Source organism: Heterodontus francisci, chromosome 8, assembly GCF_036365525.1.
Source record: "Heterodontus francisci isolate sHetFra1 chromosome 8, sHetFra1.hap1, whole genome shotgun sequence".
Taxonomy (NCBI): Eukaryota; Metazoa; Chordata; class Chondrichthyes; order Heterodontiformes; family Heterodontidae; genus Heterodontus; species Heterodontus francisci.
In genome coordinates this window covers 30,230,627-30,254,299 of record NC_090378.1, presented here as the reverse complement: position 1 = coordinate 30,254,299, position 23,673 = coordinate 30,230,627, and the positions used below count along the sequence as shown (strand labels likewise).

At 44.4% G+C, this 23,673-nt stretch overlaps 1 protein-coding gene across 2 annotated transcripts in view; it reads right to left on the bottom strand.

Moving 5' to 3' along the window:
• The window catches only part of mpl (MPL proto-oncogene, thrombopoietin receptor), a 31,923-nt gene extending 8,501 nt beyond the window's left edge, over window positions 1–23,422 (bottom strand). The window contains exons 1-9 of one of the 2 annotated variants that reach the window (XM_068036367.1): window positions 23,293–23,422; window positions 21,806–21,932; window positions 20,460–20,638; window positions 11,431–11,588; window positions 10,326–10,485; window positions 9,924–10,032; window positions 7,869–8,044; window positions 4,032–4,180; window positions 2,259–2,418 (exon numbers count right to left, since the gene is read on the bottom strand). In XM_068036367.1, the coding sequence (XP_067892468.1) occupies window positions 2,259–2,418; window positions 4,032–4,180; window positions 7,869–8,044; window positions 9,924–10,032; window positions 10,326–10,485; window positions 11,431–11,588; window positions 20,460–20,638; window positions 21,806–21,932; window positions 23,293–23,422 (1,348 nt within the window). The remainder of the gene's footprint in view (window positions 1–2,258; window positions 2,419–4,031; window positions 4,181–7,868; window positions 8,045–9,923; window positions 10,033–10,325; window positions 10,486–11,430; window positions 11,589–20,459; window positions 20,639–21,805; window positions 21,933–23,292) is intronic. The other variant, XM_068036368.1, reaches the window with a different exon arrangement.
• Between the last annotated feature and the right edge of the window lie 251 nt (window positions 23,423–23,673).

Here is a 23,673-nt window from a genome sequence, read left to right as displayed (position 1 = left end):
TTCAGGTGACTGCCATTATCTGGGGAGTCACATGGGCTCCTATATATAGGAGCAGACTGAAACTGTGGTTGTTGGGTTAAGGAATACATGTTTGTAATATATGTCTCTGCAAATAAAAGTGTATAAGTGAGTAAAGATTAGGCTCCAATTCTGTCCTTCACCGCCTGGCTATCTGGAGTAGAACATTGCTAACTTACACGCTATGTGACAGTTTGTGGGTTTAAGTCAAACTCCAGGACTTTAACACATACTTTAGGCTTCAATGAAGTGCAATACTGTGGAAGTGCTGCATTATCAGAAGTACTATTCTTTGAGTGAGAAATTAAGTGGGGCCCAGTCCACCTGCTCCTGTCGGGGTCCACTCGATGTGGCAGAACAGAACCCCAGATTCTCTCCCCCAAGCTGGAGACCCTCCCTCAAGTCCTGATTATTTATAAGATCAGAGGGTACATCTACAAGAACTCTTCAGCAGCACCTACTTGCTCCATCTACCAGAAGATAGAATGGATCAAAGCAAGACTGCTGGGGGAGCCCGAGGCCCATCTCAGGACCAGAAAATAAAGATAAGAATGTCTTCAGCTCTAAGGGCAGCCATACAAAATATAAAACTGAACTTTCTCTCAGGAACTTATGGGGTTTTTATATCTGTCAGCTTGATTGAGTTCCACTGAGACCTATGTGGAAGCATAAATGGTGCAATGTCCTGGAGAAACCTGGGAATTCTCTCAAACATATCCCTTTGATGTGGGCAGAAGATCCACCCATAGTACCCCCATCAGAAGTTAGAAGGTCAGTCTAAATGGGGTAGAATCCCAGATAGAACTGGGTTCAGTCCCAATTGCTCACTCCTCCCAACAGTAAGTTGGGTTTTTTGCCCGTTTGAACAGAGGAATTTTGGGTCCAAAGTTCACAATCTACTAGGAATTGTTGCTTGATCTTTGCAATTCAGAACAAAAAAACATGCAATTTGGAAAAAGTTATCTTAAGCATAAGCACGAGAGAATATAATGAAGTCCAGAACATGTAAGGTGAGGTGAGAGTGACTACCCTTGATTTCAAGGCAACATTTGTCCGAGTATGGGATCGAGGAGCCCTAGCAAAACTGGAGTCAATGGGAATCAGGGGAAAAACTCTCTCCTGGTTGGAGTCATACCTAGCGCAAAGGAAGATGGTTGTGGTTGTTGGAGATCAATCATCTCAGTCCCAGAACATCACTGCAGGAGTTCCTCAGGGTAGTGTCCTAGGCCCAACCATCTTCAAGTGCGTCATCAATGATCTTCCCTCTATCATAAGGTCAGAGGTGGGGATGTTTTCTGATGATTGCACAATGTTCAGCACCATTTGCAACTCATCAGATAATGAAGCAGCCCATGTCCAGGTGTAACAAGACAACTTTCAGTCTTGGACTGATAAGTGGTAAGTAACATTCGTGCCACACAAGTGTCAGACAATGACCATCTCAAACAAGAGAGAATCTAACCATCTCCCCTTGATATTCAATGGCATTACCATTGCTGAATCCTCCCACTATCAACATCCTAGGGGCTACCATTGACCAGAAACTGAACTGGATAAGCCACATAAATACTGTGGCTACATGAATAGGTCAGTGGTTGGGAATTCTGCAGCACGTAATTCACCTTCTGACTCCCCAATGTCCACCATCTACAAGGCACAAGTCAGGAATGTGATGGAATACTGTCCACTTGCCTGGATGGGTGCAGCTCCAATAACACTCAAGAAGCTCGACACCATCCAGAACAAAGCAACTCGTTTGATTGGCCCATCCACCACCTTCAACATTCACTTCCTTCACCACAGACGCAGAGTGGCAGCAGTGTGTGCCATCCACAAGATGCGCTGCAGCAACTCACCAAGACTCCTTCGACAGCACCTTCCAAACCCGCGACCTCTACCACCTAGAAGGACAAGGGCAGCAGATGCATGGGAACACCACCACCTACAAGTTCCCCTCCAAGCCACACGCCATCCTGATTTGGAACTATATCACCGTTCCTTCATTGTCGCTATGTCAAGATCCTGGAACTCCCTTACGAACTGCACTGTGGGTGTACCTACACCCCAAGAACTGCAGCAGTTCAAGAAGGCAGCTCACCACCACCTTCTCAAGGGCAATTAAGGATAGGCAATAAATTCCGGTCTAGCCGGCAATGCCCACATCCCATGAATGAATAAATAAAAAAAACTGTCATGACAATAACATTAGTATTGCTGTATTGGGAGTATATCACACTTACTCATAGGGCCTGGGATTGTTGCAGTGAAAGTGTCTGACCAGCTGCTCCAGTATCCTTTGTACATGACTCCATTGGGTTTGGCTCTGAGTTGCACATAATATGTTTTACTGTGGGGAAGATCCAACACCTCACTGTGCAATGGCTTCTGGATAAGCAGTGTCTAGAAACGAATACCAGATAATTCTAAGCATGGTTGTTTACTGTCTATATCAGCTGTCAGGCTGTCAGTGACTAAGTGATATAACACAAAAGCATAATACTTCCTTTCTACTTTTGAAATATTTGTCACATAAAATTAACCTAAAATAGCCTGATATATAGTTGGTTCTTCAACATACTGCTCCAGAAACCCATCTCGTAAGCACTCAAGGAATTCATTTGTGCTGATTAGGTTTACCCATTGATATGTAAATTGAAGTCGCTCATTATTACTGTATTACCCATGTTACTTGCACCTCTAATTTCCTGATTATACTGTGCCCAACATTACCACTACTGTTTGGTGGCCTGTAAACATCTCCCACCAATGTTTGCTGCCCCTTGCTGTTTCCTAGCTTCACTTAAATGGTACTACATCTTGATCCTTTGCTCTAAGATCCTCTCTCACTAATGCACTGATCTCGTCCCTTATTAAGAGCACTACCCCACCTCCTTTTCCTTTTTGCCTATTCTTCCTAAATGACGAATTTCCCTGAATATTCCGTTCCCATTCTTGGTCACTCTGTAACCATGTCTCTTTAATTAAATCATACCCATTTAACTCTATTTGTGCCTTCAAATCATCTACCTTGTTGTGAATGCTGCATGCATTCAGATAGAGTGCCCTTAACTTTGTATTTTTCACATTATTCTGCATTCTGATCCTATTTGATGCTTGCCTTCACTTCATCCATCTTCTAATTTCGCTTACTACTTTTCTACTTCTTGATATCAGTTTTGCTTCCCTCCAATCTTCCCTTCCTCCCACACTCAGATTATCAATTCCCTTATTGCTACCTTGTTTTCTTGCCTTCTCCTCTCTCAAAGTTATCACACCTCCCCTCACTTAATCCCTCATCCCTATTTTCTTTTCTTTACTTTACAAATTAGATTTTACAGAAGATAACAAGTTACTGGTAGTTATCCACTCCTCTCTGCCCTCCAACACTTGATTTTCCATTTCCCCATCTGACACTCCCATTACATGTTGCCCATTCTCATTCACTCAACTCTTTGACCCCCTTTCCTTCTATCTCACTGCTGGCACACCCTTCCTTGATTTACTGGCTCATCCATGTCACGCTGACCAGGGTGGATTTTGGCCGACCAATCACTCTTAACCCTGGCAATGAGGAACCAGCGATTTTGAGTCACTTGCCATATTAACACTGGACCGTCAAGATGTTGGGAACCAAAGATGTGTCCCAAAGCAAATTACCGGGTTGAGGCCTCCCAAAATCGGTCTGTCCCAACTGCCAGCGAGGCGTGTGCATTTATGAATCCAGGGGCTGGGGATCACCCACGGTATATCTGTGGGGCTGGGGCACATTCCAATCAGTTCTATCCGCAAATGGCAATTGGGGTGGGGAGGGGGTGCCCTAGGACTTGGAATTGCATAATAAAATTATGGTGGTGGTGGGGAAACAGTCTGAGGGACCCATTTTAAAAAGCCACTGGCTTCTTCTTTGCTGTTAATGGGGCAGTAAGGCTACTGATTCCATTTTTGTCTGTTACCACCCCTTTTAACCACAGGTGATAGAAGTGAAATTTGACTCCACCCACTGATCCACTCACCTTCCAGCCAGTGCCATTTTCCTCAGAGTATCTGATCTGATAAACCATTTGTCCCAGGAGCTTCCTGATTGGTGGCTCCCAAAAGAGATGTAGTTTCCCACCAGCTGTGCCAATATCAATCTTCAGTATTCTTGGGGGATCAGGACGAACTATAAGGTTTAAATAAAAGGAAACAAATACCTATTACTTATGTTATCAGTTAAGGAAATTGTTCGAAGAACCCCCATTAAGATTTATCTTAGTTACTGTATATGTTTAAAGACAGCATCCATCTAGCAAGAAAGGGACCACCTCTTTTGCACATATCGTCACACAATATTAGTATCACTAATTTTAACATAGAAAATCTAGGAAGCTCTTTAAATGTGGTAAAGAGATTTAAATGTTGAAAGTGAGCTGAGGAAATTAGGTGGTATATAGTATGTGGTGTGTGGGGGTTGGCAGATCAAGTGAAAGAGTATACAACAGAGAATTCAAAGACGCAGAATATCATACGTTGGTGGGCAAAGTCACAGGTAGTACAGGTGAACTCAGAATTGTGAAGGAAATGCAAAAGTTGATTAAATAGATAGCTTAGAGGTTGAAATATGGTGAAGCTGCTGGAGGCGACAAAAGGGAAGGTGAAAGTAAAAGAGCAAGAGAGCACTGATGGTTTGGATGGCAATTGAGGCAGGCAGAAGACAGCAGGAACCAGAGGAACAGCTCAAAGTCGAGAAAAGAGTAAACAGCAACAAGGGTACAACTGAAGCCAAGGAGCAGATAAAATCAGGTGAGTGGAGTAGGAGCCAGAGAGCAGGAGGACTGAGAGTGTTAGCAGTGAAAGGAGTGATAATGATGGAGACATGTAAGGGCCAATTCTGAACTCACAGCAGGGAGTCAGGCTTATTAAGTGCATCATGAGAAATCACAGGCATGCAGCCCAAGGCTGCACTTGTAATTTGCCACACTGCTTAATTTAGAAGTGTGATACCTCGCAATACTAAGAGGCAATTGGAATATACTCAGGCAGTAAAAATGATAGCCCTGAAAATCTGCAAACTTTCTGGCAGATTTGAGGCACATTCAGGGCTGGCAGAGATTGTGGTGGAAATTGGAACAGTAGCCAGTTGTACTGGATCTCCGTCCCGTTGAAGCTAGTGTTATCTTCCTTGCATCCTGACATCATAAATGGAGGCATCCATCCGCAATGCCACTCATCCCAACTTCTGAGCTCCCAACAGACAGAATTCCTGCAGGTGTACAGTACCCTAGAGGTGGGGCCCGCAAAAGTTTGTCAGCCTTGTTATGTAGCTTGGAATACTAATGAAACTCTGAATTAGCCATGATGGAGTTGGCCTTCTGAGAAAGGAGCCACCAAACTCTTCAGCCAGACCTACTGACGATGGGCCCAAGTGAATTTCTACTGCCACATATCTCTGAACCATTCCCCCACCTATTAATGTAGTGCTCACAAACACATTGCAAATTGCCTAAGCCTGGGATATCCAATAGGATCAAGCAGTTCACTCTCAGGTTCTTTAGACGTCCTGTTTTGCCATTGTTATGGCTAAGGAACAGGGTCATGGATTTCGGAAACTAATGTTTTCCATCAAAATTGAACTGAAGTTATTTAAGATAAACATATTACATGGATTAAATCCAAGAACAATAGTTTGGGAATATTTTTGACATTTGAATTTTTATTTCAAAATGAATTCATTTGGTCTGTGTATAATGACAGCTGTGGCTTAGTTGGTAGTACTCTTGTATCTGAGACCGAATGTTGTGGATTTAAGTCCTGATCCCAACACTTAAGTACCAAATAAAATCTAGCCTGATAGTTCAATGCAGTCCTGAGGGAGTACTGGATTGTGGGAGGGGCCAATCTTTCGATGCAACATTAAATAGCAGCCCCATAGCAACCAATTACTGCCCTATCAGTCTACTCTCAATCATCAGCAAAGTGATGGAAGGGGTCGTCGACAGTGCTATCAGTCGGCACTTGCTCAGCAATAACTTGCTCACTGACGCTCAGTTTGGGTTCCGCCAGGTCCACAGCCCCTGACCTCATTACAGCCTTGGTCCAAACATGGACAAAAGAGCTAAATTCCAGAGGTGAGGTGAGTGTGATTGCCCTTGATATCAAGGCAGCATTTGACAGTTCCGAAGAAGGGTCACTGACCCGAAACGTTAACTCTGCTTCTCTTTCCACAGATGCTGCCAGACCTGCTGAGTGAATCCAGCATTTCTTGTTTTTGTTTCAGCATTTGACTGAGTATGGCATCAAGGAGCTCTATCAAAACTGGAGTCAATGGGAATCGGGGGGAAAACTCTCCATTGGCTGGAGTCATACCTAGCACAAAGGAAGATGGTTGCGGTTGTTGGAGGTCAATCATCGGAGCTCCAGGACATCACTGCAGGAGTTCCTCAGGGTAGTGTCCTAGGCCCAACCATCTTCAGCTGCTTCATCAATGACCTTCTCTCCATCATAACGTTAGAAGTGGGGATGTTTGCTGATGATTGCACTATGTTCAGCACCATTCGCGACTCCTCAGATACCAAAGCAGTCCATGTCCAGATGCAGCAAGACCTGGACAACATCCAAGCTTGGGCTGATAAGTGGCGAATAACATTCGTGCCACACAAGTGCCAGACAATAACCATCTCAAACAAGAGAGAATCTAACAATCTCCCTGTGATGGTCCCTAGCATTACCTTCGCTGAATGCCCCACTATCAACATCCTGGGGGTTACCATTGACCAGAAACTGAACTCGGCAAGCCACATAAATACTGTGGCTACAAGAGCAGGTCAGAGGCTAGGAATTCTGTGGCGCGTAACTCACCTCCTGTCTCCCCAGTGCCTGTCAGGCACAAGTTAGGAATGTGATGGAATACTGTCCACTTGCCTGGATGGGTGCAGCTCCAAAAACACTCAAGAAGCTCGACACCATCCAGGACAAAGCAGCCCGCTTGATTGGCACCCCATCTATAAACATTCACTCCCTCCACCACCGACGCACAGTGGCAGCAGTGTGTGCCATCTACAAGATGCACTGCAGCAACTCACCAAGAGTCCTTTGACAGCACCTTCCAAACCCGTGCCTTCTCCCTCTACCACTAGAAGGACAAGGGCAGCAGATGCATAGGAACACCACCACCTGCAAATTCCCTTCCAAGCCTCAAACCATCTTGACTGGGAACTATATCGCCATTCCTTCACTGTCACTGGGTCAAAATCCTGGAACTCCCTTCCTAACAGCACTATTGGTGTACCTACACCCCAAGGACTGCTGTAGTCCAAGAAGGCAGCTCACAACCACCTTCTCAAGGGCAAGTAGGGATAGGCAATAAATACTGGCCTAGCAAGCGATGCCCACATCCCACGAGCGAATATAAAAAAATCTGCCTTCTCAGGTAGATGTAAAACATTCCATAGCACTATTTGAAGAATAGCAGCTGTGTTCTTTCTCGTGTCCTGTCTAACATTTATCCCTATAATTTGGTCGTTTATTTAATTGCTGTTTGTGGGAGCTTGCTGTGTACAAATTGGCACCTGTGCTTTCTACAGCCATGACTAAACTTCAAAAGTCCTTCATTGGTTGTAAAGTGCTTTGGAACGCTCTGTGTTGATGAAAGGCACTATATAAATTAAGTTCTTTTTTCTTTTATAACATTGAGAAATAGGATCTAGGAGCAAATCTACCTCCTTTAATTGGTGTTTGTGTGTGCTGGGAAGAGAGATGGTCACCACAACAGAGACATCACAGGATTACAGTAATCATGTACGCTGTAGACGGGTGTGGTCTATGTAATGTGATGTTACAGTATCCATGGTAATTAATCCCTTCTTACTTACCAACATTTTCAGTCCTGAAGGGCTTTTTATAAAACGTCTGCGTGTGATGTGGGTAGGATGCGTTAATAATAATGACAGTCTTATTAACTTCTGATGTTGTAATCATGCAGTGGTAGGTTATTGCATCACCTGTGGTAGCATTTTTTTGATTGCTGCATTTTTTCCACTGCACCTTTCTGATGGAAAAATTATTGACTTGTTAAATAAACTGCAGCAAAATAAAAATCAGAAAACAATTAGATGCCTGCTCATAAATCTTTGACAAAATTAGTAATTAGTCATTTACCATGCTCTACCTTCTTCCCTCATTTAATTTTGGTACAAGTTGCACAAGCAAAGAATAGGAGATGTTGCAAACTGCATACATTGTCAAATAACTGACTGAACAAAAGTAAGCCTGTAATCTAGAAGACAGACCGTGGAGAGAGTACTTGGGCTATGATATACTCCTCACCTAAACCCATCGCATTTCAATGTATCATGTAAATCATTATAACAGTCTGCATACTCTTCTCCAGATTGGAATTAAGTGTGAGTTCAACATCTGAGTTTCAAGTATGTATTTTCAGCCTGTCACGTATACCTGCACCTGACCACAAGGAGGTGCTCTGGATTCATCCTCCTAATGTCCCAGAGAAAAAGCTGTGTTCTCAGTATGATTGACCATAGACTGCCTGTTGTCATTTTTATTAACCACACAGACATTTGCTTCATTTTCCTTGTTGACCACAAAGAGCCTCTGTACAGAATCATAAAAATCTGACTTGCAGTTGTAAAAATTAATTCTTTGAACTCCAATTTCAAACACACGAAGAAGCCTCTTGGAGACTTTTGATGTCCTTCCGTAAAAGCAGGTAGGGTGTACATGCTGCAAGAGGAACTACTTACATTGAAGCGTATTTTTAATTTGGACCACAGGTTAATGGTGGAACCTCGAGAGAACATAACATAGGGGGCAAAGAGAGATGGATTCACAGAGTTGGCTATGGGAAATCAGACTCTAAATGCCTGCTTCTAAACATTTTCCCACGTTACTCATTTACTAGAGGACAGGGTTTATTTTCCAAGAAAGACCTGGATTCAAATGATCAATGTCTATTCAGACAGGAGCATGGTCAGTTGAGTTCATCAGATCTGTTTTTGGCCTCTAGAATAGAGAACCCAGGAAACCACAAGAACATCTAATCACTCTGTGGATGATGATCCCATGTGCCCAGTAGAATAAGAATCATTTGTTTTGTAATGGAGTTTTTAATCATCAGATTTTTATCTAACGGAACCTCAATCATGTTCTTAAACACATTTTCATTCATTTCTTTTTACTACTCTTAATTAATTGTACCTAAGTTTTGTTAAACAAGAATGAAAGTAGATTGTCGGGGTTATCTATTACTCAAGAATGGGATGTACGTTGAGAAGATTTGAGGCACATCTTGCACTCCATAAGGTCTTCAATTGTTTCCACTTCTGCTTTTAACTCAAACAGCTTCTTTAGCTGCTCATATTTAATATAAAATCCACATTCTCTCATTTGTATAAAGCTGAATGCAACATCCCACTTCCTTCAATACAAAAGCAAAATACTGCGGATGCTGGAAATCTAAAATTAAAAACTGCAAATGCTGGAAATTCACAGCAAGTCTGGCAGCATCTGTGGAGCGACAAACAGTTAACATTTCTGATCAATGACCTTTCATTTCCTGAAATGTTAACTCTGCTTCTCTCTCCACAGATGCCGCCTGACTTGCTGAGTATTTCCAGCATTTGCTGTTTTTATCCCATTTTCTCTACCTTTTTACCCCTAAGTGCCCCATTCTCCCAAGTTAGTCCTTCACTAGAATTGGGAGAGCAGAATGGATGATGGGGAGCTCAGAGGGTACCCTAAACTATGTTATATATTTGGTAAAGTAGGTCCCAGAAGTACTCCTCTCCCTGTCACTCCACTGTATCCCCCAGTGCATCCCCTGCAGCCCTGTCCACCCCACCCCAGTAACTTTGGAACTGTCTTCCCCTCCTGAGGACTCTGAATCATCAATGCTTACACAGCAGAATTACCTTGTCTGATAGTACAGACTATAGAGAGCGCTAGACTCCATTTTATTCACTTTCCATTGGCAGGTTATGAATTGGAGGTCAGAAGTTGAACAACGCAGATTTATTTCATCTGAAAATAAACGGGAGGTTTTCAGTCACTGAGCAGACAAACGATAGGATGCACCAAAGATATGAGACTCATTTGTAAGTCAGTTTAAAATGATTACATTTTATACTGAAAGCAAATATCTGTTAGAAAAGACATGGATTTTGTAATTATTTATGAAGTGTTATAGGGGTCTGTATTGCTTCTTTGAAAATACTGTCGTCTTTCCGAGCAAGTCTGCACTTTTTTTATACCTGTGCTGTATGCAGTGGGACTGAAAAGAGTTAACAGTTGGCAGTGATTTGTTTTAAAGTCACCTGAAGAATAGGGAGTTACAGCTGAAACTGTTTCTGACCAGGCGCTCCAGAACCCATCAAATGAAATGCCATCTGGCTTGGTGCGCAGACGAACCATGTACCTAATTCCAGCCTTTAGGTCCTGAAGATCATGTTGCTGTTTGGTATTGACAATCTGTCTCTGAAAGAAGAGATTTGTTGGTCATTAACCTTGCACTTAAGAGCGAGGGTAGCCTTTGGAATCTGGGTTTTGAATCAAGGTCTCGTTCCTCTCATGGCAATCAGGGGATGAGAGAAATTAGGTTTTACAACACTCCCTGTTCAGCTCTTGCACCAGGGTTGTGGAATGTATTGCAGTGGTCTCAGGGAGTTGGGTTTGAATTCACCAAATCTGAACATTTGAGCAAGTGTGAACATTTCACAAGGTTAGGTGCTGTATATGCAAATCTACATTTGTGTGTTTCTACATATGTATGTACTGTATTTTATTTAGCCTTCACTTCAAGCTCTACCTTGGACCATCCACACAACACAAGACTAAAAGTGAACACCACCTGAATGCCCCAGAAGAAATTATTGATTTTCAACTCACCCAATACGACAAAAGAACTGGCTGCAAATTAAAAATCAGTAAGCACTGAGAAGAAGCTTTTTGGGGAGAGGGAGAGTGGTGGAGATAAATAAAAAAGCCAGAAAACTTAGCAAAAGGGTCAGGTGAGGAAGTGATTATCTTTTAAATATAAAAAAGGAACATTAACCAGTTTGAAATCCCATTTTAAATGGGTTAATGGTTCTAATCTCTTGGAGATACTTCATTGCTCTATCAAACAGCTAGCAGAGGCATGATGAGCTGAATGGCCTCCCTGTTCTGGATCATTCTATGTTTCTATGATTCTATGTAAGAGATGCCAGTGAAGGTGAGTGATTGTATCTTGGAACTATGGTACTTTGGGTTCTTAGCTACCCATAGGGTCAGTTTTATAACATGGTTATTAACATTATTGTTGATTTTGGCTTCACCTTACTGGTAGCGTACCAAGAGTATTCTAAAAAAAAATATGAATTTAGGTATGTATGTTGAACACTGTAGTAAGTAAATGCTTTTCTTATCGTGGGATCTACTCACCTTTTCTGAGGCAGGGCCAGATTTATCCTTCCAGTAGCTAATTTCATATATTAGAAATTCATTTATATCCGGATTTCTTGGTGGAATCCAGCCAATACCGAGCTGGTGTGGATTCCCATTTAAATACACTGTCAGGTTAGAAGGTGGGTCTAGGAGAACTAGATGAAGAGATACAATGAAAATATTGAAACCAATTGGAAGTAGTCATATTTCAATCAGTTAATAATTGTGTTTCACGGTAACACTATTTACAGAGAGACATCTGAGAATAGCTGCACCAGTCATTATGCCAATGTTCTTTTCCAAGTTTGCAGCCTTTTTTATGCCTTGTATTGTTGGAAATGTCAATTTTGTAGTACCATATTCTCTATATACGAAGAATGAGTTCTTAGACATGAATCAAACACAGGCAGTTTATTAAAAGCCAGATGTTACACACCCAGCACCAAGATTACAAAAGATCCTTTGATGCAGAAAACACACACACAGATGCCTCCCTTCTTCATCTCCCAACCTCATATTACAATTTTTACGTCATTCTAACTACATTATTGCACATGATCTTGATCAACTTTGCACCAGTTTTCACCGCTTTTTATCAAAAAGTTTCTGACGTTCGAAACATTTATCTCTATCAAACATCCATGGTCCCAAGACTAACAGACTGGTGTTTAGGGCTAGCAAGACATAGAATGCATTATTATGGTTAGTAAAAAGTAATTTCAGCTCTAAATGTAAATAATGTGTAGCCTAGCCCTGAAACAGTCTGCACCCAGTCTTTGTACAGAAATTATTAACCATTTGCAGAATTGCGGTTTTAAGTTTTCAATACAGGTTGAGATAATAATGGAGCTTAAACAAATGGATTATTTTACCATCCCTTGATCGTAATCTTAATTATGTACCTTGATTCAACCTTTATCCTTCTGAATTCTTTATGGTATCTCCCTTTGCCATTGCCCGAGCATAGTCTCTATGGGCTGGATTTTGTGCAGCCAGCGGGAGTGGGGGTTGGGGGCGGGTGCAGGGCAGGGATGCAGTGGGGTGGGGAGTGGTGCCTGACTCTGAGGCCAAAAGGCGAGGGGAAGCCTGTCCCGGCTCTTTGGAGAACACCCTGGCTGTATCTAACAGCATCAGGCAATTACCTGCCCAGCGCTGGGATCCCCATCCCTTTATGGATGGGGTCCCGCCTCCAAGAACTGTCAGCCAATCAGAGGGCCAGCAGCTCAGCAGTTTCAGCAGCGCCACTGAGAACTGTGGCCACTCCTGGAACTGCAGGAGTCTCTTGAAGTGCAGTCATGGATGCCCTGGACTAGAGGCCTGCATTAGGTCAGGAAAAAGAACCCGACCTGAACCCGACCGAACCACAGCGGACCCGAGCCTCACCCGGCCCGAGTCCCTCCGATTTTGCCCCAAGCCCGAACCGAACCCGCCACTACTCAGCCCGACCCGAGCCCAACCCGACCATCCCTTTACTTACCTTCCTGACACAGAAGCTGCAGCGCACGCGCGATGACATCATAGTGACGTCACTCGCTCACTGCGCTGACTCAGTTTCATTCCGGACTCCCAGCTCAGGTAAGTTTTTTATTTTTAATATTTACCAGCAGAGCACTTACCCTGTGTGTCCGGCCCGACCTGACCCAACTCGACTTGGACTCGGCCCGACCCGACCTGAGCCCGAAAGCCGGCCCCGGAAGATGGGCCCGACCCGACCCGAACCCAACACAAGTCATCGTGTCCCATCGGGTTCGGGTTGGGTAGCAGGCCTCTAGCTTGGACTGCAGGTAAGTGGGGACGGGCTTGCTGGTGACACTCAGGCAGGCCCTGGTGAGGGGTTGGGGGAGGTGGGTTACTAAGGGCAGGGGGGGAGGTGTGTGGGTGATGCCACAGGGCAAGCCTTTGTCGCTGGAACCCTACTGTGGGTACAGGTTGCCCACGGAGGAGGGCCCCCCAAAGCCTATGGAGGCTGCCTTGAGTTACTGGGAGACACCCTCCCCCCTGGTAAAATGCCAGGTGGTGGCAGGAAAAGGCCATTTAGTCATCATTACTTGACCGCTTAAGGGCCTCAATTGGTCTTTGGGTGGGAAGGCTGTCCTGTCCTGTCCTTGACTAAATTCGAAGGTGGCGGGAAGGTGACAGGCACTCCACCTTTGCTTGCAATTTTATGGGCCCCTGCCCAACACCCCCAGCAACCCCCCCCCTCCCCCCACCACCCCCGGCCTCTGTTCCATTCCTAGATGTTCCATAAAATTCAGCCCTATACAGGCACTTTGAAGTCTGGACTCCACAGATTCAAATATACCTCCACACAAATAGCCTGGTTGTGTGCATCACCAGATCTGGCTTGTCATTGTTAGGCAATACTGTCTCCCTCTCACAGCAAAATCTGACTATTATTCCCAAATCATTTTCGAAAGTTAACAAGAATTCCAGACTCCTTTTAAATGAGCAACTACCTCTTCTAAAGCCCTATTCCCTTTTAGCCCTCACTTTCTGCACCAGATAAGGGTTTATGGACTCCTTTCTCCAAAAGCCCAAGACTATCATGCATCTGCATCAGCTGACATCCTTTGCACCTCCCCATTCCTGTCCACATCCCTGGCCATTCCCTGTCACAGTTCTGATTCCATAATATTCTGAATCTTCTCTATCTCTCCTCAGCACTCACCAGGTTAATTTCATAGGAACAGGAGGTGAAGGCCTGCTCGGGTCTGCAAAACAAAAAACCTGACCCGAGCCCGACAGAACCACATCCCACCCGAGTCCTCCCATTTTTCACCGCCCGACCCAACCCGACCCGACCCAATCATCAGTTAAATTACCTTCCGTTTTACACTTTGTTGCTGATCTGCACAAGCTTAAAATAACTGTAACAAAACCACCTTTCTAGTCCAAAAATTAAATTAACATTGGAGTCACTTGCCTGTGATAGAGTGTGTCCGACCCGGCTCGACCTGAGCCCGAATGCCGGACCCGGAAGTGCAACCCATTCCGACCCGACCAGAACCCGACACATGTCATCGGGTCCTGTCGGGATCGGGTCGGGTAACAGATCTTTAACAGGAGGAGGCCATTTAGCTCCTCGAGCTTGTTCCGCCTTTCAATTAAATCATGGTTGATCTGTGACCTAACTCCATGAGCTGAATATTCCCTTTCGGAGGCAGAAACAGGATTCGGGTCTGTTTCCGGGTCCCGAACCTGCACCCGGGGCGAAACACTCACTTACTTGGGATTTTCACTGAGTTGCCTCTTTAATTGTCATGGAGGCAGTTCCCTGTACAATTAAGGGTGGCAGGCAGGCTGTTAAAGCTGGAGGGCCAATCAGCGGCCTTCCAGCATTAGAGAAGCAGCTGGTTGCAGCAAAGGTGCTTCAACATGGAGGCACCCTCTCACCAACTTTAAAAAAAATGTAAATAAAAAACAGAAAAAGCAGCCAGGCACTGTGGTGGGGGGCAGGTTAAGGTGGGGGGGGGGGGGGGGGAGGGGAATCCCTCTAGAGGGGGGCCTTCAGCTGCAGCCATATCCAGGCAGGGAGGGAGAGCCTATAGCCCTGCCTGGAGCATTGGTCCCCATCGCACCCCCCACCCGGCCTGCTGCTGGGTGCCTGCCTCCAGGCAGTTAAACTGCCCCCCAGTCAGTCTCTTTTCAGTGTCCTTAACAAGGCTCTTCATGAGTCTAATTGGGGGTAGGTAGACCTGCCAGGCCCCGAACCTGTCTTGGTCAAAATGGCCAGCACTGGGAACGGGCTCGGGAAGCTGGTATTTTCGGGCCCTGCCTGCCTCCATTCCCAACCTCAGTGGGGCCTGAAAATTCTGTCCTGGCTTTAACTTTTAGGCTATGTCTCCTAATCCTAGAAGCGGAAATAGTTTCTACCTACCCTGTCAGATACCCCTTAATATCTTCAAAACTTTGATTAAGTCACCTCTCAAGCTTCTAAATTCCAGGGAATGCAGCCCTAGTTTGTGTAATCTCTCCTTGTAATTTAACCCTTGGAGCCCAAGTACCCTTCTAGTAAACTCTGAACTTGAGGCACTCCGTTCTCTCAGGTCTAACCCCGACATGGTCATCAAACCTGCAGACAAGGGTGGTGCTGTTGTTGTATGGCGTACCGACCTCTACCTTGCAGAAGCTCAACGTCAACTCACAGACACCTCTTCCTACCTCCCTCTGGACCATGACCCCACCACCGAACATCAAGCTACCGTCCAAAGGACTGTCACTGACCTCATCTCCTCTGGAGATCTTCCCTCTACAGCTTCCAACCTCATAGTCCCGCAACCCCGGACAGCCCGCTTCTACCTCCTTCCCAAAATCCACAAACGGGACTGTCCCGGCAGACCCATTGTGTCAGCCTGCTCCTGCCCAACTGAACTTATTTCTTCCTATCTAGACTCTATCTTTTCTCCGCTGGTCCAGTCTCTTCCCACCTACATCCGTGACTCTTCTGACGCCCTACGTCATTTTGACAATTTCCAGTTTCCTGGTCCCAACCGCCTCCTCTTCACTATGGACGTCCAATCGCTCTACACCTCCATCCGCCACCAGGATGGTTTGAGGGCTCTCCGCTTCTTCCTGGAACAGAGGCCCAACCAGTCCCCATCCACCAACACCCTCCTCCGCCTGGCTGAACTTGTTCTCGCATTGAACAACTTCTCCTTCAACTCCATGCATTTCCTTCAAGTAAAAGGTGTCGCTATGGGTACCCGCATGGGTCCTAGTAATGCCTGTCTTTTTGTGGGATATTTCGAGCATTCTTTGTTCCAGTCCTACTCAGGCCCCCTCCCCCAACTCTTTTTCCGGTACATTGATGACTGTATCGGTGCCGTTTCCTGCTCCCGCCCCGAACTAGAAAACTTTATCAACTTTGCTTCCAATTTCCACCCTTCTCTCACCTTTACATGGTCCATCTCTGACACTTCCCTTCCCTTCCTCGACTTCTCTGTCTCCATCTCTGGGGATAGGTTGTCTACCAATATCCATTATAAGCCCACTGACTCCCACAGCTACCTCGACTACACTTCTTCACACCCTACCTCCTGTAAGGACTCCATTCCATTCTCCCAGTTTCTCCGTCTCCGACGTATCTGCTCTGATGATGCTACCTTCCATGACGGTGCTTCTGATATGACCTCCTTTTTCCTCAACCGAGGATTTCCCCCCACTGTGGTTGACAGGGCCCTCAACCGTGTCCGACCCATTCCCCGCACCTCTACCCTCACCCCTTCCCCTCCCTCCCAGAACCGTGACAGGGTTCCCCTTGTCCTCACTTTTCATCCCACCAGCCTCGATATCCAAAGGATCATCCTCCGCCATTTTCGCCACCTCCAGCGTGATGCCACCACCAGTCGCATCTTCCCCTCCCTTCCCCTGTCAGCATTCCGAAGGGATCGTTCCCTCCGCGACACCCTGGTCCACTCCTCCATTACCCCCACCACCTCTTCCCCGTCCCAGGGCACCTTCCCTTGCAATCGCAGGAGGTGTAATACCTGCCCATTTACCTCCTCTCTCCTCACTATCCCAGGCCCCAAACACTCCTTTCAGGTGAAGCAGCGATTTACTTGTACTTCTTTCAATGTAGTATACTGTATTCGCTGCTCACAGTGTGGTCTCCTCTACATTGGGGAGACCTAGCGCAGACTGGGTGACCGCTTTGCGGAACATCTCCGCTCAGTCCGCAAGCAGGACCCTGAGCTTCCGGTTGCTTGCCATTTCAACACTCCCCCCTGCTCTCATGCTCACATCTCTGTCCTGGGATTGCTGCAGTGTTCCAGTGAACATCAACGCAAGCTCGAGGAACAGCATCTCATCTACCGATTAGGCACACTACAGCCTGCCGGACTGAACATTGAGTTCAATAATTTCAGAGCATGACAGCCCCCCACTTTACTTTCATTTTTAGTCATTTTTAGTTATTTTTTCTTCCCTTTTTTTTCTTCCTTTTTTTTTTGCATTCCTGTTTACATTTTTTACAATCTTTTTTTGCATTTATTTCATTTCATCTTAGTTTGTTCAGTTTGCTTACCCACTGTTTTTTTCAGGTTGTTTTTCTCCAGGTTTGCACTTGCTGATGTTCAATATTCAGTATATTCACACCTAATCTGTACTAATGCTTTGTCTTTCAACACACCATTAACATATTGTTTGCCTTTGCTCCGTGACCTTTTGGTCAGCTATGTGGCCTGGTCCAATCTGCACCTTCTCCTTTGTCATCTCTTGCCCAACCCCCACCTCACTTGTTTATAATCTGTGACTTTTCTAATATTTGTCAGTTCCGAAGAAGGGTCACTGACCCGAAACGCTAACTCTGCTTCTCTTTCCACAGATGCTGCCAGACCTGCTGAGTGAATCCAGCATTTCTTGTTTTTGTACCCTTCTAGTAAATGTACGCTGTACTCCCTCCAAGTTCACATGCATGGGGTTTTTATACATATTGTTAATGATACTCAATTTTACTTCTCCAACGCCCTTCTCTCTGGCCTCCCAAGCTTCATTGTACACAAATTTAAATTCCTCCTATGCTTTACTGCCTGTATCATGCCGTTTGCTAAGCTCTGTTCATTCATCACTCTTGGCCTCACCAACTGCTGCTGCTTCCCCTTACTGAATTCAAAATCCTCATACTTGCCTTCTCAATGTACCTATATCTCACCACACTTTACCTTTTAAACCTACTCTGTGTCCCATCTTGTGCCCTTTAGTCCTCCAATTTTGAACAGTGAAATCCCCTCCCTACCGCTCCTTTTATCAGTGGCAGGACTTCAGCCATCAGCCTTATCTCTGACATTCCCTTCCCTGCCTCATTACCTTTTGCCTGCCTGTCTTCTTTTAGACCATACCTTTGATAGTCTTCCTAACACCTCTACTATGGGTTGTCATCTGTTCCCTCCTATGTGAGGTGGCTTGGATCATTTTATTATATTAAACGTCGTACATACGTGCACTCTTGTTACTTTAACATGGTTTCTGAGTTGCTCTAGCTTCTGTCAAAAATACTAATCTCTTCATTTTCTGCCAGACAATTAATACAGACACTGAGTGGAGGCAGATATGATGCTCTCAGGTATTTTCTAGAAGATGATCACCTCCAACAATAAGTGCGAGGAGCTCATGGACCTCTTTGTCACGAAGATCGGGACCATCTGATCAGTTGCCTCTGCTGTGTCAATCCCTTCCACCAGCCCACCAGGCCAAACCTCCTCTAACTCAAACATCCACTCCCTGCCCTAGCCCTGAACTAGCATCTTTCTCTAGTTTCTCTCCTATCTCTCCTCATGCCCTCTTTGATCTCATCTTGTCCCTCTGACCCACCTCCTGCTCCCTCAACCCAATTTCCACTAAACTGCTGATCACCCAACTACCCACCACCCCCCCGCCCACCCCCCCTCCACCCCCCGGTTTTCATATTAGCCGATATTGTTATCGTTTTTCAATCTTCAGGTGGTGTCTCTCTCCCTTAAATCTGGCATCATCACTCCTCTCCTCAAGAAACCAACCCTTGATCCCATTGTCCTTGCAAACTACCACCCAATCTCCAACCTCCCTTTCCTCTCCAAAGATCTTGAACAGAATGTCGCCTCCCAAATCCGTGTCCATCTTTCCTGGAACTTCATGTTTGAATTCCTCCAATCAGGTTTCTGCCCTGCCACTATACCAAAACAGCTCTTATAAAAGTCACAAATGATATCCTATGTGACTGTAACAAAGGTAAACTTTCCCTCCTCATCCTTCCCGACCTGTTTGCAGCCATTGACCACACCATCCTCCAGTGCCTGTCCACTGTCGTCCAGCCGGGTGGGACTACTGTCATCGGGTTCCATTTTTATCTATCTAATCATAGCCAGAGTACCACATGCAATGATTTCTCTTCCTGCTTCCATACCGTTACCTCTGGTGTCCTCCTATTTCTCATCTACATGGCAACATCATCCGAAAGCGTGCAGTTAGTTTTCACACTTATGCTGAAGACGCTCAGCTCTACCTCACCACCACCCCTCTCAACTCCTTCACTGTTGCTAAATTATCAGACTGCTGATCTGAGGTCCAGCACTGGACGAACAGAAATTTCCTCCAATTAAATATTGGGAAGACTGAAGCCATTGTCTTTGGTCCCCACTCCAAACTCTGTTCCCTAGTTACCAACTCCATTCCTGTCACATGGAGATTAAACTAGTCTGACAACCTTGGTGTCATACTTGACCCCAAGATGAGCTACCGATAACATATTTGCTCCTTCACTAAGACTACCTATTTCCACCTTCGTAACATCACCCAGACTTCACAGCTCTCTTAGCTCATCTGTTGCTGAATCCCTCATTCATGCCTTTGTTACCTCTAGACTTTACTGTTTCAACACACTGCTGGCTGGTTTCCCACATTCTATCCTTCATAAACTCGAGGTCATCTAAAATTCTTCTGCACATGTCTTAACTCGCACTAAGTCCTGTTCCCCTCTCACCCCTCTCACCTCTCACTCGCTGACCTACCTAATCTCCTCCAGCCCGCAACCCTCAGAGACATCTATGTTCATCTAATTCTGGCCTCTTGAGCATCTCCGATTTTAATTGCTTCATGATTAGTGGCCGTGCCTTCAACTGCTTAGGCCCTAAATGCTGGAATTTCCTCCCTAAAGCTCTCTACCTCTCTTCCCTCTCTTTCTTTAAGATGCTCCTTAAAACCTACATCTTTGACCAAGCTTTTGGCTATCTGCCCTAATATTGCCTTATGTGCCTCGGTGTCCAATTTTGCTTTATCACTCTCCTGTGAAGCACCTAGGGCTGTTTTATTATGTTAAGGGTGCTATGAATATAAGTTGTTGTTGACATAAGAGTGACATTGGTAAATACTGTTTAAAATTAGCACATTTAGCTAAGTTTGTAAGGTCCAGTAAGGGGACCTAGAAAGTGGGGAAAATAAAGTGCATATCATTTTTTAAATACCAGTTTTTTGCCAGGGACAATACAATGTCTGACAAGGCATTTACATTAGTGCTAAGAGTGAAAGAAGAGTAGGAGAAAGACTGTACCCACCTACTGAATCGATTGATACATGTTGTCTGATTTTAGACGCATTGGAAAATGATTCACTTAGTTTGATGATAAATGGCTGAAAGAGCAGAATGTCCTCTGCAGGGATAACACAAACGTGTCGCATTGTATTCCTGAGAACCATGTACGAGGTTGTGTGACATGGTTTCTGAATTCTTTGGCTGTAAGAGAAGAAAACATGTTGAGGGTTTAATTAGTTGGCAGAAAGGTTAAAATTTTGCTGCTAGCATGTGGATGAGGCCGGGTTCGTCCAGTTTCTGGTGCTCAACTCCCCTCCCATATGCTCAACATTATCGGGAGAAGTATCATCACCATGGTCAATAGCACTCTATCCACTTGGATACGCGGCTGTGAGTGCACAGATACACTCAGTAGCACTCTGTGGGGGTAACTGACTTTGTATGATAGTGTGAAATGGGTGATTGCACATCAGCAGCCTGTTTGGCATCTCTCCTGATTTTTAGCTCCATTGAAGTCATCTGCTATCATCTGCTTTACAGAATCACACAAAGTCAAAATTACCCTTTGGGACACACTGTGCAATATTATATATACACCTGCACATTAAGTAACCAGTTGGCTAGATTTTCCTCTGCCTTGCTTCCAAATACAACCTAAAATATTGCTGCAACATAGAGGAAAAATGAGCACTGCACGGCCTTCTTTAAATGAGGCCTGAGAGGAAGTTCAGGCACTGGGATCTTCATCCCAGTGGAGATTATTTCCAGCGTCTCAATCTAATTTGATCCTGGACAAGGTGAGGAAAACTGAGTCTAATTATGCATATTAACAAACTTGATCATACTGTGGGACAGATAAAATAATGACAGACATCTAATCAGCTGAAACACATTAAGCTCCCCCTCCCCATCAAATACAGAGGCCTCTGGGCTACTATACACTTGCATCTATAGACTTGGTGCATATACCTCATTTTGACAGAGGATTAGTGCATGCAGAGGTTCAAGCTCTCAAGGTAGGCAATCCTTAAAGACCCAGATATGTGCAAAGGTCTGCCCAGACCTTATTTCTGAAGCTTCCCAATTACACTTTCAGTTGTACTGTGTGAAAGAACGTGATCATCAGCCAGCAAAGTCTGAAAGGCTGCCTCTAGCAAGATGCCACCAACCATATTTACAGGCATTGCTGTCATTACCAAACAACAGATATAGCACTGTGCTATCTGCAACTTGCAAGCACCACACGGGCTGGCACAGTCAATAACAAACAGTACTGGTCAGCTGTAGCCTCAAGCTAGTCAGCAACACTGTACACAGTAACATTCTCAGCAACACAATGCACACTAATGTGTTAAAATGATGACATACTCAATGCTATAGAAGAACTTATAAGTCAAATTTGTCTCCTCGCTGTCATCCCAGAAGCAGGTCAGGTCATCTAACATACGAGTAAAACATTTCAGCTCTTCAGCTTGTGATACCAATGATTCAGTGCCTGCAGGTAACACAGGAAACACATTACTCATTCATTTTATTCCATACATTATTTGCAAATGACAGTGTTCACCCAGTATATAGGGATCTAGAAAATGTCAGGGATAACTCATTGCAACTCATCCCTCTGGGACATTATGGGGTAATGTTAATCTAACTCGTCCATCAGGAAAACAATGGAATCAGGCACAAACCTGGTTTTACACCCTGCCCAATTTTAATTGCCATTGAAGATGGAGAGAGCAATATTAGATGGGGTGTAAAACCAGCGTTCCACCCAATCCCATGGACTTCCAGCCCAGCAAGTTAGGTTAAAATTACCAACCCTCTCATCATTTGGCTTCTTCTGTTGGCCACCCTAACTCTGGTGGAAGATTGGCGGGCACCCTAGATCGAGATGTGAACTAGCATTGAGCCATGACCGATCAGGGAAACTCCAAAGGAAATTCCTGCCGATGGTACATAATTGTGTTTTGAATCGTCGCATTGCTTTTCTCTTTGTTAGCAAAATACAATGATGCCACGGTGAGAGAGTTGATGTTCTAGAGGAAGGAGATCTATTGAAATGAATGTCCTAGTCTCACATTGGCAGATATCTGTTTTCACTCTTTCCATTTTTGGCCTCTTATCCTACTTTTTTGGTGTTTTTTGGAGTAATAATTCTGAGTTTGTCTTATCTATGCAATTTAATATTGGTAAAAATCTAACTAATGTCCTTCTGCAAAGTGAACCTACCTGGTCTGAACTATATGTGACTCTGGTCTACAGTAATAATTTCAGAAAATTCAGATGTAGCTGAATACATCCAAAATATACAAAGATAATATACAATCTGTTGAAGATTACTAGTCCATAAGGTTTGAAATGATTTAATGTAAATCTTTTCCTGATTAAAGATATTAAACGCAAACAGAGAACAATTGTTAGTAACAGTCTCAATAGAAACCTTGAAGTCATTAAGTCCATTATTATTATGTTACTGTTAAAGTGTTTTATTTGTTATCTCCTGTTGAAGCACCATAAAGAGTCCATATTTACAGCGTCACAGCATACATTCTAATCCATCCGTGATATAATCTATCCCTTCAAATATACCTGCAATGATATTTTCACTACAACATGTCTTTGCTAAACACATATAAATGCTTTTTTTGCACATAATCTGTTATTTGTTAGAAGTGAATACAATTTGATATGATTTAAAGCAGTTCTCCTGAATAGTTACTAAATACAAATAATAAATGTAACGGTTTACAGTGGTCTGATCAGAGACCTTCAGGACTAAACCTGTTTAAAGATCTGTTGTTAAGTTGGAAATTCTTACAGTTCCCTTTGTGCTTCAAACATTTAAAACATCTTACCTTCCTGAAGAAAAGTCCAATTGGCCAAACCTGGTGCAGAGGTATACCTGATAATATTTAAATATACACACCCCCAAAATAGGAGCCATACTCCACAGCGACCCATTTTTCTCTGCACCACTAAAGGCATTTCTGACTCGTCACTGTTACTGTTGGACTGACTCAGAACAGAAGAAGCTTACAAGTTGAAGTGGGAACAGGCACATCCTCAGGAAACCAACAAACCATGAAGTGGGTCTGCAGTACAGAGTGGGTCCCCACCCTCACTAAAACCACTCCAGATGTTCATTGAGCAGAACCAATGTTGATCACCCAGCAGTGAACGGCTCTGAAATCATTGCTGTACCAGGCATGAGAAAGAAGTCAGTTAAAAATTCTAGG